General features: G+C 39.6%; 1 protein-coding gene across 2 annotated transcripts in view; it reads left to right on the plus strand.

Moving 5' to 3' along the window:
- Positions 1-4,819: 4,819 nt before the first annotated feature.
- Positions 4,820-14,363, plus strand: part of HSPA4L (heat shock protein family A (Hsp70) member 4 like) — a 50,148-nt gene continuing 40,604 nt past the window's right edge. The window contains exon 1 of one of the 2 annotated variants that reach the window (XM_068543419.1): positions 4,820-5,263. In XM_068543419.1, coding sequence (XP_068399520.1) covers positions 5,157-5,263 — 107 coding nt within the window. In that variant the 5' untranslated portion in view covers positions 4,820-5,156. The remainder of the gene's footprint in view (positions 5,264-14,363) is intronic. The other variant, XM_068543418.1, reaches the window with a different exon arrangement.

Genomic DNA, 14,363 nt, shown 5'->3' on the forward strand with positions numbered 1-14,363 from the left:
CAATTAGCACCCTAACTCTAAGAACTAAAAATGTGATAAAATACTCTAAAAGGCTATAAAATTAGAATGTTTAAAATGATTAATAGATTTTTTTAAAGGAAGCAAAATAATACAAATAGTACAGTATGAAAGAACAGACAAGTATGAAAGAACAGACAAGTCTGAAAGAACATCTAGAAATGGTAGAGTGCTTGAAATTAAAAACATGACAAAAAGAGGCTAAGAGTCATAGAAGTTAGAATAAAGAGACCCTACACATTCTAATAGGAGATCTAGAAGAAACTGAAAAGAAGGGGTGAGAGGCAGTAATCAAAGGACAATGTCTGAGACTTCTCCAGAACCTAAAAAATCTATCCATCCTCAGGTTAATAAAAAATTCCCGGTAAATTTTAAAAAATTTTAATGCTATAAATTTTATTGAAGATGATGGGATAGTACTTTATATTTGTGCTGTATTACACAGATTTCTAAAGCACTGACATACATATTAGAAATAACCCTTGAAGTGAGGTAGATAATAACTGGGGAGGTTAAATGATTTGCCTCAAATCACAAAAGTTAGTGGCAAATCTTGGACTCCCTATATCTAATTTAAAGTTCTTTTTACTAATACTGTACAACTAGTATACTTTAGGATAATATAACCTGAGAGCTCACAGTTGGCCTTGTAGAATGCAGAATCCACCATCTTCATTTTACAGAAGAAGGAACTACACCCCAGAGATTCTGTGGCTTGCCCAGAGAGGCACAGGTAGTTGTTGTTCATTCCATCATTGGAATCGGGTCAGCATCTGGTTCTTGCAGTAGTCCTCTTTTCAGGAAACAGGGTACACCTGCTCTGGAATCAAATCCATACTCAGCTCTTATTGGCTGTATAACTTTGGGAAATCATTTTTTTTTGTTCATTTTTATTGGAGTATAGTTGCTTTACAGTGTTGTGTTTCTGCTGTACAGCAAAGTGAATCAGCTGTACGTATATTTTTAAAAATCCACATTAGACACATCCTAATGAAACTACAAAGTATCAAATAAAACTCATGACTTGCAAAGGAACACTATTTAGACTCATCAATAATAATGGATGCCAAAAGATAAGGGACAGTTACTGTCAATCAAGAATTGTATTGTCAACCAAATTATTATTCAAAAGTTAAAGATTTTTAGAAACAAAATATTCACCATTCAGAGACCTTTACTGAAAGAAAACCCAGAAGGAAAGAGGTATGCAAGAAGCAATGAAGTAAACAAATTGGTAAACATATTGGTAAACCAAGATAAACACTGGCTGTAAAAGACTTTTTGGTGGGAGAAGTAATGTAACTTGGTGAATTGGGGAATAATTTAGTCTCTCAGTTTTCTTGGGAGCCTACACACATTTTGGTCTCTTCTTGCATTTTTTCAGGGGCAGGCCCCAATGTAAAACTAGGTATATTACTATAACTAGGCAGGTAAGTCTGCTTAATTCTGGAGTGCAATAATTATAAGCCCATAGACACATTTCTCTAATATCAGTAAAGCTGATTTTTTTTTTATCTCCACTGCCCACTCTTCTAGCTCAACTGTTTGAAAATTCAGGTAGAGATTCAGCTAAAATGGTATCTAGAAGGAAATTTATGGCTGCAAATATATGTATTAGAAAACAAGAAAGACTGAAAATTAATGAGCTGGGTGTTAGAAAAAGAACAAAGTAAAAAAAGAAATATAGGAGATAATAAAGAGCAGATGAAATAGAAAACAAAGACATAATAAAAAGGCAAGAAACCCAAAAGCACTTTAAGAAACCACTAGTGATAGGAGCCAAGAAAAGAGATTCAAATAGTAAGAATGAGAACGTTGGACATATAGCTATAGAAAAGATTTTTTGAATAAATGAATAATCAGCTTTATGTCAACAAACGTGAAGGCCTACATGAAATGGTCAATTTTCAATAAAAATATAAATCAATATTGATACAAGAAATAATAGAAAACAAAGACTATATCCCCTAAAGAAACTTAACCCATGGTCATAAATCTACTTGTAAGCTCCAGGCCAAGATGGTTTTCAGGCTTGTCTTACCAAAACTTTGCCAGAGAAAAGAAAAAGGGGAAACCTCCTCAACTTCTTCTATGAAGCTAGTATAATCTTGATATTAACAAGAAGAGTAAAGAAAGGAAAATTAAACATTATAGATACAAACATTCTAAACAAAATAATCACAAACTAAATCCAGTATATCTAAAAACAGAACTATCATGGGTGGCCTAACAGGTTTATCCGAGGAATACAGGGATATTAGAAAATCTCTTAGTATTACTCACCACATTAACTGATGTAGCGAGAAAAAAAGATCATTTCAATAGATGATGAATAGCGTTTGTTAAGTTTCAGTATCCACTTATGAGAAAAAACTCTTAGCAAGGAAAAGAGGATAATTTTAGCTTTTTTGTATAAACGCAGAAGTATCTTCTTTAACATTAAGCACAAGACAAGGATGCTCACCGCTATAGCTTATATTCACCATTGTACTGAAGAGCTTAGGCAACATAATTAAGAAAAAACAAGAAGTAGGATTAAAAATGAAGAAAAAATTTGGTTATTTCCCAGGCCATATGGTTCTATATACAGAAAATCCAAGGAACTCTACAAATACTAGAATTTATGAGAATACAGCAGGATTGATGGATACATTGATCAATATACATAAATCAACGTAATTCCTATGTTGTAGCAGCAGCTGGGCATACCTACCATGTATTGGCCTTTTTGGTTCCAGGCATTGTGGCTATGCTCACATTATTTAATAATAAAAACAGCCTCATAGGTGTATTGGCCGTCTTCATTTTAACAGGTTTTGAACCTGGGACTTGGATAGTTAAGTAACTTGCCGAAGGTCAAGGTCACCTACTAACTTAGGTGAGGCTGGGACTACAACCCAAGTCTATGTGACCCCAAACCTAGCCAGGATGTACTCTCATTTCCTCCCAATAAATGTAGAGAATGTAATGATAATACTCCCTTGCTCCTGACCCCAACTCTTTACTCCGATATTTTGCGTTTTTTTAATAGGAAAATTATTCTCACACCCTCAAGTTGTACACACAGCATGGAGAAATAAATGGTCCTAGGAGAATTTCAGGATATTCTGGACTAAATCCAGACGTTGGCGGGCCTAAATAGGATGGTGGCCGCAGGGGCACCTGAGGAGAGCGGGGAGAAGCCGGGAGCCGCCCAGCAGCCCTGGGACCCGGGGTCTGTTGGGAGCAGCGGCACCCAGTCCCCGCGCTGCTCACGCACTGCCTGCTGGGAGGCGAGGCCGCGACACCCGCCGCGTCAGAGAGGACAGAGGACGGCGTCGACGGGTGTCACCAACTTCTCCGGTGTGCTTGTGAGACGGAAGAGCAGTGTGATTCTTTAACGTAGGAAGACCAGAGCCAAAACATGACATTGCGGTTTCCACAGTACCGCCCTTGAAAATGGATTTCACGTTCCTCATAGCAACAGTAGCAGGAGCTATAGTCACCCTTGCTGCTGCGGCTGTTGCAGCATTGATAGTGGTAAGAAGTCTAAGTTCTTTTAGAAAGTGGACAAATAAGGACAATGAGCGTACGAAAAAACCTCGTAAAAAAGTCTCTTTCATGAGACCAACCAATGGGAAACAGGAAAGACATGAGGAATCGGGCGAGAAGGAACAGGAATCACACAAGGAATTGGACGAGAATGAACAGGAAACCCCGGAAGAACTGAACGACAAGGGACAGGACCACGAAGCACCGAATGACAAGGAACAGGAAAGCCAGGAAGAAGTGAACAAGAAGGAAGAAGAAACTCACAAAGAAAGGAATGAGAAGGAACAGGACAGCCAAACTTCGTAAGTGTAAAGTACATCTTGGTTAAACTTCAGGCAGACGACAGATGCTGATCAAATGAAGAAAGCAGACAGCTGGGGCAGCGGAGGCTCCTTTTCTGCGGACCAAAGGGCAGAGGCTGGAGGCCATACACAGGCTTGCTTGGTGTCACAGCGACACACAGACGTAAGGTTACTTTCCTGTAAAACTGGTTTTCAGAGGTAAGGTTTAGTGGAGGAGACTGCACCTTTTAGGATGATATGAGGGAAGTTACACGAAGGGAAAGTTGTCAGTGTGTTGTTTCTTGACATGTTTTTTTTTTGGTATCTCAAGCCCTGGTGAGGCGAAAAAAAAAAGTCCCGTTGGCTTTCACACGAGACACTGTCACTTGTGAGGAGTAAAGGACTCCTTCCCCCCGGGATCGGCGGCGCCCCTTAGGGCGAGGCGAGGCCGCTGCCGGCCGCACAATGGGAGCCACCTCACAGGGGCGGGCGCGGCGCGGCAGGACTGCGGGCGCGCCGGCCGGCGGCACGTGGGCGCCGCGGGGCGGCCGGCGGGGCGGCGAGGCCGGCGGGGCGGCGAGGCGGGGGTGCCAAGGCTGCGGGGGGGCCCTTCGGGGGGAAAGAGCGAGGAGGTGGTTGCCGGGTCAGCAACCGCCAGGCTGCGCGCCCGACTCCGGGCAGGCCTGGGCAGCGTCCTGCCCCTGCGACCGGCCGCCCCCGGTTGCCAAAACAATCGGAAGGGGTCCTTCCGAACACGTGGGCAAACCGCCGGCGGCCGCTCTCACCTAGCCCAGCTGCAGTGCGCCCCGCTGCCGCGCGGTGGCGACCGAGCTAGCCAGTTCTGCTTCCCCTCCTCCTCTCCTGCCCGATCCTCCCCGCTCCCCCTTCGCCTCCCTCCCACTCCCGGCTGCCTCAGCCGCCTCCATTTTCCAGATCTTTCTCGAACCCGCAGCTCCTCGGGCAGCCGTTGCCCGAGTGCTGACGGAAGCGGCCGAAGTCGAGGCCGGGAGCAGCCTCGGGCGCTGAGGGGGAGCTGGCGCGCCTCCCCAGCGACCGAACGCGCAGGCGCAGACCCAAGTAACTGCCGGTTGGAGGCGGCCGAGCCGCAGTGGAGAGAGACCTGGGTGGCTGAGGCTGCGGCGCGGGCGGCCTCCAGCTCCTCCAGGGTTCCCCGACGTGCTGCCCTCGTTTTAATGCGCAGCGACTTCGGGTTATCTCTCCTTTGCTTCTCGTAGGAGTCGCAGTTCCAGGAGCAACAGCCTAGCAGAGGACGCGGTCCCCGCACAGAGGGCTTCAGCACCATCCCCCCGACCATTAGGCGGCGGGATGTCTGTGGTCGGCATTGACCTCGGCTTTCTCAACTGCTACATCGCAGTAGCGAGGAGTGGCGGCATCGAAACCATCGCCAATGAGTACAGCGACAGGTGTACCCCGTAAGTGCCTTGTGTGGTCATAACCCTAGGAAACGTTTCCTCCCGACCCTTACGCTTGTCCCGCCCGCTGGTTTCTTCTGATGCGCGGAACTCGGAGATGACAGGTGCAGTCCAGCAACTGCAGTCTCTAGGGACCGTGGGTTGGCGGGCCCAGGTGGGAGTCGGACGTACTCGCTCCGCACAGCTGCTTTTCCTTCAAGGACAAGGGACTTAACTCGGATAGCTGGCCCATCTCTCCCTTCTGTACCCACGCCCCCTCCCCCCCCACGCCGCCCACCACGCCTCTGTCCGCCGGCGGCCCTGCTTTAGTTTTCGGGAAAGGGATTGGAGTGGGACCACCACGATGTCCGGAACACTGGAGAAAGATCTTTGGTTACCCCTAGTGGGGCTTGTGTGGGATTACTGGCCGCGGGCGGGCATCCCCGCTCGCTCAGTAAAAAAACTGTTTATTCTTTCTGCCCTTCCTCCTTTCCCCATCTGTCAGCATGACAGCTTTCTCTCAAAAAAGTAGGAAATGAAAGCTTAGACTGCAAATATCAGAAGATGAGTTGCAAGTTCATCTGACCCAGAAAACCTTTTTTGTTTGTTTTTAAAGAAGAGATTGAGATATTCAGGTTTTTACCTCAGTGTCCTTGAGAATTCGAGGTAATCGGATCGGTTTCCAGGGGCGTAGGTTAATGGTACATTAATAGGGAGAGAATCAGGGATGGGAGTCGTTGGCCTCAAGTATTGGTAATGTTCATCCATTAAAGGAAAGCGGGGGAGTTAGAACCTACCAAAAGCATATTTCTACAGAATGAACTGTTGGGGAGTCGGAGGCCGCTGTCCTGTATAAACATGACTGTGAAGTGATTCCATTACGAACACTTGATGAAACACTTAGGAGGAGTGGCATTATGTCATGGAAACATGCTTCCCTATGTTCCATCGTTTCTCTGATCTGGGAAGTTAGCAAAGAATAGAATTAAGTAAGACAGGGTATGAAAAACTAGCTTCTTATTGTAGACTCCTGTTACCGGTAATTTTATGAGGAAACCAACTGTCCATGTCTTATTTCCTATGGAGAGGCAACTAAACATGTTAATTTGACCCTTCTGAATGGTCCAAAATACAATACTTTAAATATAAGACTAATCTTGTCAGTGTTAATTAAGCTAAGCCTTTAACTAATTATATTACTACACTTTTATGAGTAATTTAAATTATGTCAAGGAGATGTTGACGATAGCTTACTTGAATCAGTTTGTGCTTCGGTTTCTTTCCAAGAATAATCTATAAGGTTTTATACCACCTTTTTCTAGATTATATGCATTGCATTTCTTTTACTGAAATTTTGGATCTTTGTATTCTCAAATGTGAGCATAGGTCAGTTAATTTTCATAATACTGTTAGAACTCTTCTTTTTACATCTTTTTCTGGCTTTTATGCACAATGAGAAGGTGAAGTAGTAATTGTGAACTATTTATGACTTCACCTCTACAACGTTTTAAGCCACAGCAGATATGGGCTTCTGCCAGAAAAGCACTAGGAAATTCCACTCTCCTCTTTCAGCAGAGTAAAGGTTAATGGGGGCAGTCTTTGGCTTCAGGGACTTAGCCTATGGAGAAAAAGTGAGAGGTAGGATGGACGTTCCCCTTATCTTTAAAGCCTTATCCTAAAAGATCAGAAACCAGAATTGTAAAACAGATACTGCATTTCCAGGCTCAGAAATCTTAGTAGTGGGTCCATGACTCTTTAAAGAGCCTGGCCAAACTTTCAGAGAGTTATTTAGAAATTAGGCTGCTTATTTAAGTCTTCTAGAAGTCTCTTTGTTAATATTCTTAAGCACATTGGCAAGTTCTGTGTGGCTGAGATTTAATGATCTTTCTGATTGTGAGTAAGAGAGTCACTTCTAATATCTAGATTTAATGAGCCTAATCCAAAGTAGAAAGTTCTAAAGGTGGAAGGATTGTGTTCCTAGCTTTGTATCAGCAACTCTTCCCTTCTTTCTGTGGCTGTGTACTGTCATTTATCTCAGGAATATATCTTTTATTGTTACTGAACTAATACTTCACTGTAGTCCAGTGTTCTTATACTGTATATTTGCTTTACAGGGCTTACATTTTTTTTTTTTTTTTAATTTTATTTATTTATTTATTTATTTTTGGCTGTGTTGGGTCTTCGTTTCTGTGCGAGGGCTTTCTCTAGTTGCGGCACGCGGGGGCCACTCTTCATCGCGGTGCGCGGGCCTCTCACTGTCACGGCCTCTCTTGTTGCGGAGCACAGGCTCCAGACACGCAGGCTCGCTCAGTAGTTGTGGCTCACGGGCCCAGTTGCTCCGTGGCATGTGGGATCTTCCCAGACCAGGGCTCGAACCCTTGTCCCCTGCATTGGCAGGCAGATTCTCAACCACTGCGCCACCAGGGAAGCCCCGGGCTTACATTTTTGAGTGAAAGCATAGCCCCTTCTGATCCCTAGACATTTATTCGTTAAATGCCTGTCTTGCAAAAAGCATAACTATTAGAGGACCTGTAACTTTTCTAATACACCACAGTGTTTAATAATACACATAAACTAGCTTTTCAAAAAAATTTTTTTCCATATTCCAGTTGCTGACATCAAGGTAATATGACACAAGGTAATATAATGAGATGCAAATACATTATAAAAAGATCCTGTGAGGACTTCCTGGGTGGTCCAGTGGTTAAGACTCCGAGCTTCCACTGCTGGGGGCACGGGTTCGATCCCTGGTCAGGGAACTAATATCCCACATGACCTGAGGTAAATAGAATAGAATAGATTAAAATAGGATAAAATAAAATAAAATATTGATGAAAACATCCTGTGGAAAAGAGGTAGGAAATGTTTGATTTAGTTGGTTTCAACATCCATACTTTTTCACATTTATTTCATCCTTTAACATACTTGATTATGGATTCATGGGAGAATCCCACGTATAAACGAAGGACAATTTAATGAAAAAGATAATTGCTTAAGTTTGGTCTACAATTAAGGGACCAAGGGCAAGTAGTTAAACCTGTTCTTCAGATTCACCTTCTGTAAAGTTGGGAGTGCTTGTACTAGCCTCTCTTATCTCATGCATAAGTTGAAGAGGAAGAAAGAAATTAACATGCATAAATTGAATAAAATATTAACTTATTTTTTCTGAATTTTTTCTTATTTAAAATTATTATGCAAATAGTACATGTTCATTGTAGAAGTACAGGCATGTTAAAAGATGAAAATAAAAATTATAATTTTTCCATCCAGAAATAAAACTTCCAGATGGTTTTCTCTGTGTGTGTATTTCAAGGGTAGATTATATTTTATACTCTATTTGGTGTCCTCTTTATATATAAAATATATTTCTATACTATTAGTTTTAGTGTCTGTATAATCATTTCCTTAATTTAATTCATCCCTTATTGGATATTCAGGTTGTTTATATTTTCTTTTTATAAGCAGTGCTGCGATAACTATCTTTATAACTAAATTTTTGACCCTTAATTCCTTCAAGTAAGTTCCTCGAGGTAGAATTGCTGAGTGTGCACATTCTTAAGGCCTTATATATGTTTGTATTGCTCAATTAAGTATAGATGTAGGGACTTGAATTTCCATGCTAGACTCAGTTATATCAAAGTGATTAGTTTCACACATGGGAAAAGAAAACTGCAGCCAGAAATCCTCATTCAGTATCAGATTAAAGCATGTGGTCAGCTAAAACATGCTGCCTGCCTGTATTGATAATAGTGATTTCTATGTGCTAAGCGTTGTGTTTGCATTGTCACACATATCACACCAGTTCTTTGAGTTTGATAATACTATCTTTTTCCATAAGAAGACTTAAGCAAAGTTAAGTATCTTGGCCAAGAACTAGTAAGCAGTGAAATGGATTCAGTTTCAGGCTGCTTTGACCCCTGAACCCCAATGTCCTTACATTATCCATTGGCATATGGATGGTATCTATATATTGGGTTCAGGGGGGTGTAATGGGACAAATTGTCTGGGCAGTTACTGTAGAGAGAAGGATCTTTACTTTAATATCAGTCAAGTCATCTATTTTTGGGTATTTTCTAAGAAGTATTATCTTGTTTTAAAATGTTTTAATATGCTTTTATTTTAAGAACATGTAAAAATCTTGTTTCAATTTAGAAACTCATTAAAAAATATGTACACAAAATAAGTTAGTGTAAACCTATGGAGGAAAGTAGTGTGGAAAGACTATAAACTATTAACAATGGATATTTCATGACAGTAGAATTATAGAGTGTGCTTTTAATACATAGTCTGTAATGTTTTGAATTTTTATGAACTTATTTTACAATAAGGAAATTGGACCTTTTAATCAAACTATTATTTCAAGACATTTTTGTTAGGTGTACGTATTTGTTTTGTCATCAACATTCTGTAGGATCCGACTTACTGTTCAATTCTCTGTTTTTCTGTCTTCATTACTTTTTCCCTATTTCTTTTCCAGTGTATGTATAATCTGAAAATATGCGAAAATATTATTTATACGCTACACCTCAAATATGTGAGATGTCCTCTTCAATGCACAAAAGTAGAAATCACTTACCTTGGGGTATTGAAAATAAAAATTTTTGTACACAGAAAATGACAAAACTACAGACATTAACAGTGGCTAGCTGGGTAGGAGGACTTTTTATGATAATAGCAGTTTGGAGTAGGAGAATATTTTTACAGTTTTTTAATTAAATATTCTTTGTACTATATGAAATGGTTTTGTTTGTATGTTTTACTATTAGCTTACATTAACTTTGATTTAAAATATTTTAAATACTGAAGAATTACATAAAGTAAATCTCCTTTTTCTCTTCCCAGACACCTCCTAAACTTTAGTGTGTTTCTATACATTTGCGAGTATATGTATATAACTGGGATTTTTTTTTTAATGTAGAATTACATTATACATATTTTGTAATTGCTTTTTTCCAAATATACTGTGGACATCTCAGACTTGCTCATATGACTAATTTATCTCATCTTTTTAATGGTTGTACAGCATTCCGTTTATCTATACACTACCATTAGTGTACATTTCAAAATATTTTGCTGTTGACAAACAAAAATTCAATGAACAGCTTCCCCCCCCCCTCCTTTTTTTAAAAAATGAAATTGTGCCTAAAGGAGTGGGTGGGCAGGTATCTCACACTTTAGCATGGCCAAAGCTAGAACTATAAAATCTTTTAGTATGAATATTATGCACAAAACAAAATGAATCTCCAGTCATTGCCTTGAATTTGTGGGTGAAAAATTCTGAAAAGTTTCTAGAAGGCAAGGAATGATAGGTACAAATTACATAATATCTATTACGAGTTGAAGGTGCTTCATGCCATTGGTAGTCTTTTTAGCATGTGGTCACTAAAATACAAATTAATGACCATAGCCGTGTTCTAATAAAACTTTATTTGCAAAAATAAGTGGCAAGGGGTAATTTGCAAACCTCTGTTCTAGGCAGTCATAATCAAAAGACTTAAAATTACTGTGCATGGCTATTTGTCTTTGAACTGATGAATTTTTAAGTAAGATAGTTAGCTTTTAAAATAATGTATCTAATCTAATAATTAATCTAAATACTTAGACAGTATGTCTCATTTAACGTACCTAATCAGCTTTTTAAATATTGTGTCTACCTATATAAATGTCTGTGTGATTTCTGTTAATGGTTTCAAGTTATAAACTAATTTGTGAATTACGCTTACTAGAAGCATTTGGAAACTATTAAAGGAATTTTTATTATTTTTATCTGTTAAAATGTTTTATGTATTGTCCATATTGAAAGATTTGGAAGTTTATATTATTACTAAATCATATATGCCTAGAAGTTTTATACCTTTAAGTAGCAAGCTAAAAAGGAAATGGCAACAATCAGTCCTTTTGAGAACATTCCTCCCCCACCCCTTCTAGGGCAACTTTTTTCCAGATAGTTAATTTTGAGAAATAATAACTAGATGTTTTCTTTACTGTCAAACTCTCAGATCCCTTAATTTGTTTATAGGCATTGAAACACTCTAAGAATGTTTTCTCCAACTTATTTGAACCACTAAGGAATCATTTTGTACAGAACACTATTTGAGAAATGATGCAGTGGTTCTCAGCTGGAGAAGATTTTGTCCCCTAGGGCGTATCTGACAATATCTGAAGATATTTTGGTTGTCACACGGGGAGGGGGAAAGGAAGAATGCTACTGGCTTCCAGCAGGTAGAGGCCAGAGATGCTCCTGAAATCCTCTAGTGCACAAAATAGCCCCACTACCTCAAAAAAAATTAGCCCAAAATGTCAGCAGTACCAAGGTTGAGAAACCCTGCTCTATAGACATCTTGGCAACCATAGTTGAAAGTAGTTGCTCAGCGGTTGACAATTTGATTCAGAGCCAAATTGGCCATGTAAGGAGTGGACCTTTTGATTTAAACCAATTGATTGTCCTCTCATATCATTAATTCAGCTATTGTATTTCTTAGCATCTACTCAATGATAGCCAAAGAGGCTATAAATAGTAATTATGGTCTCATGGGACTGGCAAGGGAAAGCGGAGATTTCTAAAAAATAGGGCTATTTTTAAAGTGTAAATGGTAAGATCAAGAGGTTTTGAATCCTTTGCTTTATAAAGAAGCAAGCAAATTTAGTGTTGCCCTCTTAGGTGAGAAGTTTCATAGTCTGTTGGCAGTATGTATTTTCTCCAACCTAACCATGCTTGGCTTTATAAAAATAGGCTTTATAAGAGAGACAGAAAGTTAATCTTAGATTTTAAGGGAAAATACAAGTACAACTTTCTTAAAGTAATATCCTGTCATTTGATTTTTATGCCCCTCCTCTACTAAAAGTGATATAGGACATTCAGAAGTTTTGCTTATTTGTTTAGAGTTTTGTGGCATTCTTTGAGAATCTAGGACTACCACTGTGGTGGCAACATCAGACTGGATATAATAGATTTAAGCTGCATTGTGAACTCTCCTTTTTTTTTTTTTCTTTTAGGTATAAAATGGAATTTCTAAATAGTAGTTGAAATAATATATAAAAAGTATAATATAATTGGATTATGTGATACATAGTTGGATAAACTGTTGACTATCCTTTTCTATAAGAACTTTTATATCAACCTAATATGTGTGTATTTTCCTTGGTATTACTAAAGGTCAGGTAAAAGTTTTGAAACAGAATAGGTATTTAACTTATTTTGATTTTTCTGAGAATCCTTGGCAGATATTTATTTAATGGCTGTGTTCTAGAATCTTTTTGGAAAAAAAAAAAATTGAAGGAAGGGATTTGAAGAACTTTAGTATGTGAGGAGAATTTTCTCTGTATTGAAACTGGGTATTTCCAAGTTAGAACATTAAATTTTTTTTTTTTTTAATTATTATTTATTTATTTATTTGGCTGTGTTGGGTCTTCATTTCTGCGCGAGGGCTTCCTCTAGTTGCGGCAAGCGGGGGCCACTCTTCATCGCGGTGCGCGGGCCTCTCACTATCGTGGCCTCTCTTGTTGCGGAGCACAGGCTCCAGACGCGCAGGCTCAGTAGTTGTGGCTCACGGGCCTAGTTGCTCCGCGGCATGTGGGATCTTCCCAGACCAGGGCTCGAACCTGTGTCCCCTGCATTAGCAGGCAGACTCTCAACCACTGCGCCACCAGGGAAGCCCCTAGAACATTAAATTTTTGAACTTTAAAAGTTGTCTGCTTTTAACCTAAGAGAATATCTGATAATGATAACTGTTTAGCTTTCCTTGTGAAGTGATACAGGTGCAAAACATATTTCAGTGAATACAGCACTTAATAAATGATAGTTGAATCAATCTTATTTGGAACTAAGTGTTCTAACAGAAGTTAAACTCTTGAGAATCAACCTAAGAATAAGATTTTCTGTGCATTGAAATGTTGGTAGCCTTGTATTGAAAAAAGTATTCAGAAGTGTATCCAAATAATGGAGTTGAGAGTAAGATGGACTATAAAGCAGGCTAAGAGATGGCAAGTCCATGTTTTCTCTGATGAGTTTTAGGGTGGAATACCAACAATCCGCGTGGATTGCTGTATCAGGTATGCAGATATCTACTCTGGCAAAGACTGTGTTGAATCAAGGAGTTATTTGCAAGAGAAATGAAGATGTCACCTGAACCGCTGATTCTTACTATACCCTGTTTTGGCCAGATCACAATTAAAAGTAACTTCCATTTCGTTCATCTGTTCATCACATTTAACATTTTAGTCCTAAATATATATCTGCTTAGATGTCTCAAAGGTACCTCAATCTCAACATGTCCAAAATAGAACTTGTGATGGTCCATCCCCAAACGTGTCCCTCTTACAGTGTTGTCTGTCTCATTGCATGGCACCACTATCTACCCTCTTATGCAAACTGGAAACCTAGACATTATTCTTGACACTTACCTCTTCCTATTATCTATTCCAGCACTGTTCAATAAAAATAAATATAATGTATGTGAGCCACATACATATTTTTAAATGTTCTAGTAGTTACATTAAAAAGGTAAGAAACAGGCAAAGTTAATTTTAATATACTTGATTAAATCAGTATATTCAAAATCTTATTTCAACATGTAATCAGTGTTTTAAAATTAATGAGATATTGTAACATTTCTTTTCAAATTTTAAATCTTCAAAATCCAGAGTGTATTTCACACTTAAAATAAATACATCCAATTCAGACTAGCTGCACTGGAGCTCCAGTGGCACAGTTGGTTAGCGTGAGGTACTTATACAGCCTAGCTGCGTTTCATGTGGCTGATAGCCACGTGTGTCTGGTGGCTGCTGGATTGCACTGCGAAGGCCTAGTTCACCACCAAGTCCTTTGAGTTTTAGCTCCTAAAACCTCTTATTTCCTTTTCCTTCTGTCTCAGCTGCTACTGTACTGATAGAGATTATTGATAACTTCTAGCCCTCCACCCATTCCTGTAGTCAAAATGATCTCCACCAAACACACCCCTAATTGAATCCATCATCATTTACTCTTCCTTCAAATCTCATCACTTTCTCCGATAAGCCATTCCTGATGCTCTTTTAGGTCAATTCGTGCTGTTGTCTACTCTCATTGCACCATGTGTACCCGTTTTTGTACCACCTAGTTTACTTTCATTTGTGACTCTAT

Source organism: Eschrichtius robustus, chromosome 4, assembly GCF_028021215.1.
Source record: "Eschrichtius robustus isolate mEscRob2 chromosome 4, mEscRob2.pri, whole genome shotgun sequence".
NCBI classification, from domain to species: Eukaryota; Metazoa; Chordata; class Mammalia; order Artiodactyla; family Eschrichtiidae; genus Eschrichtius; species Eschrichtius robustus.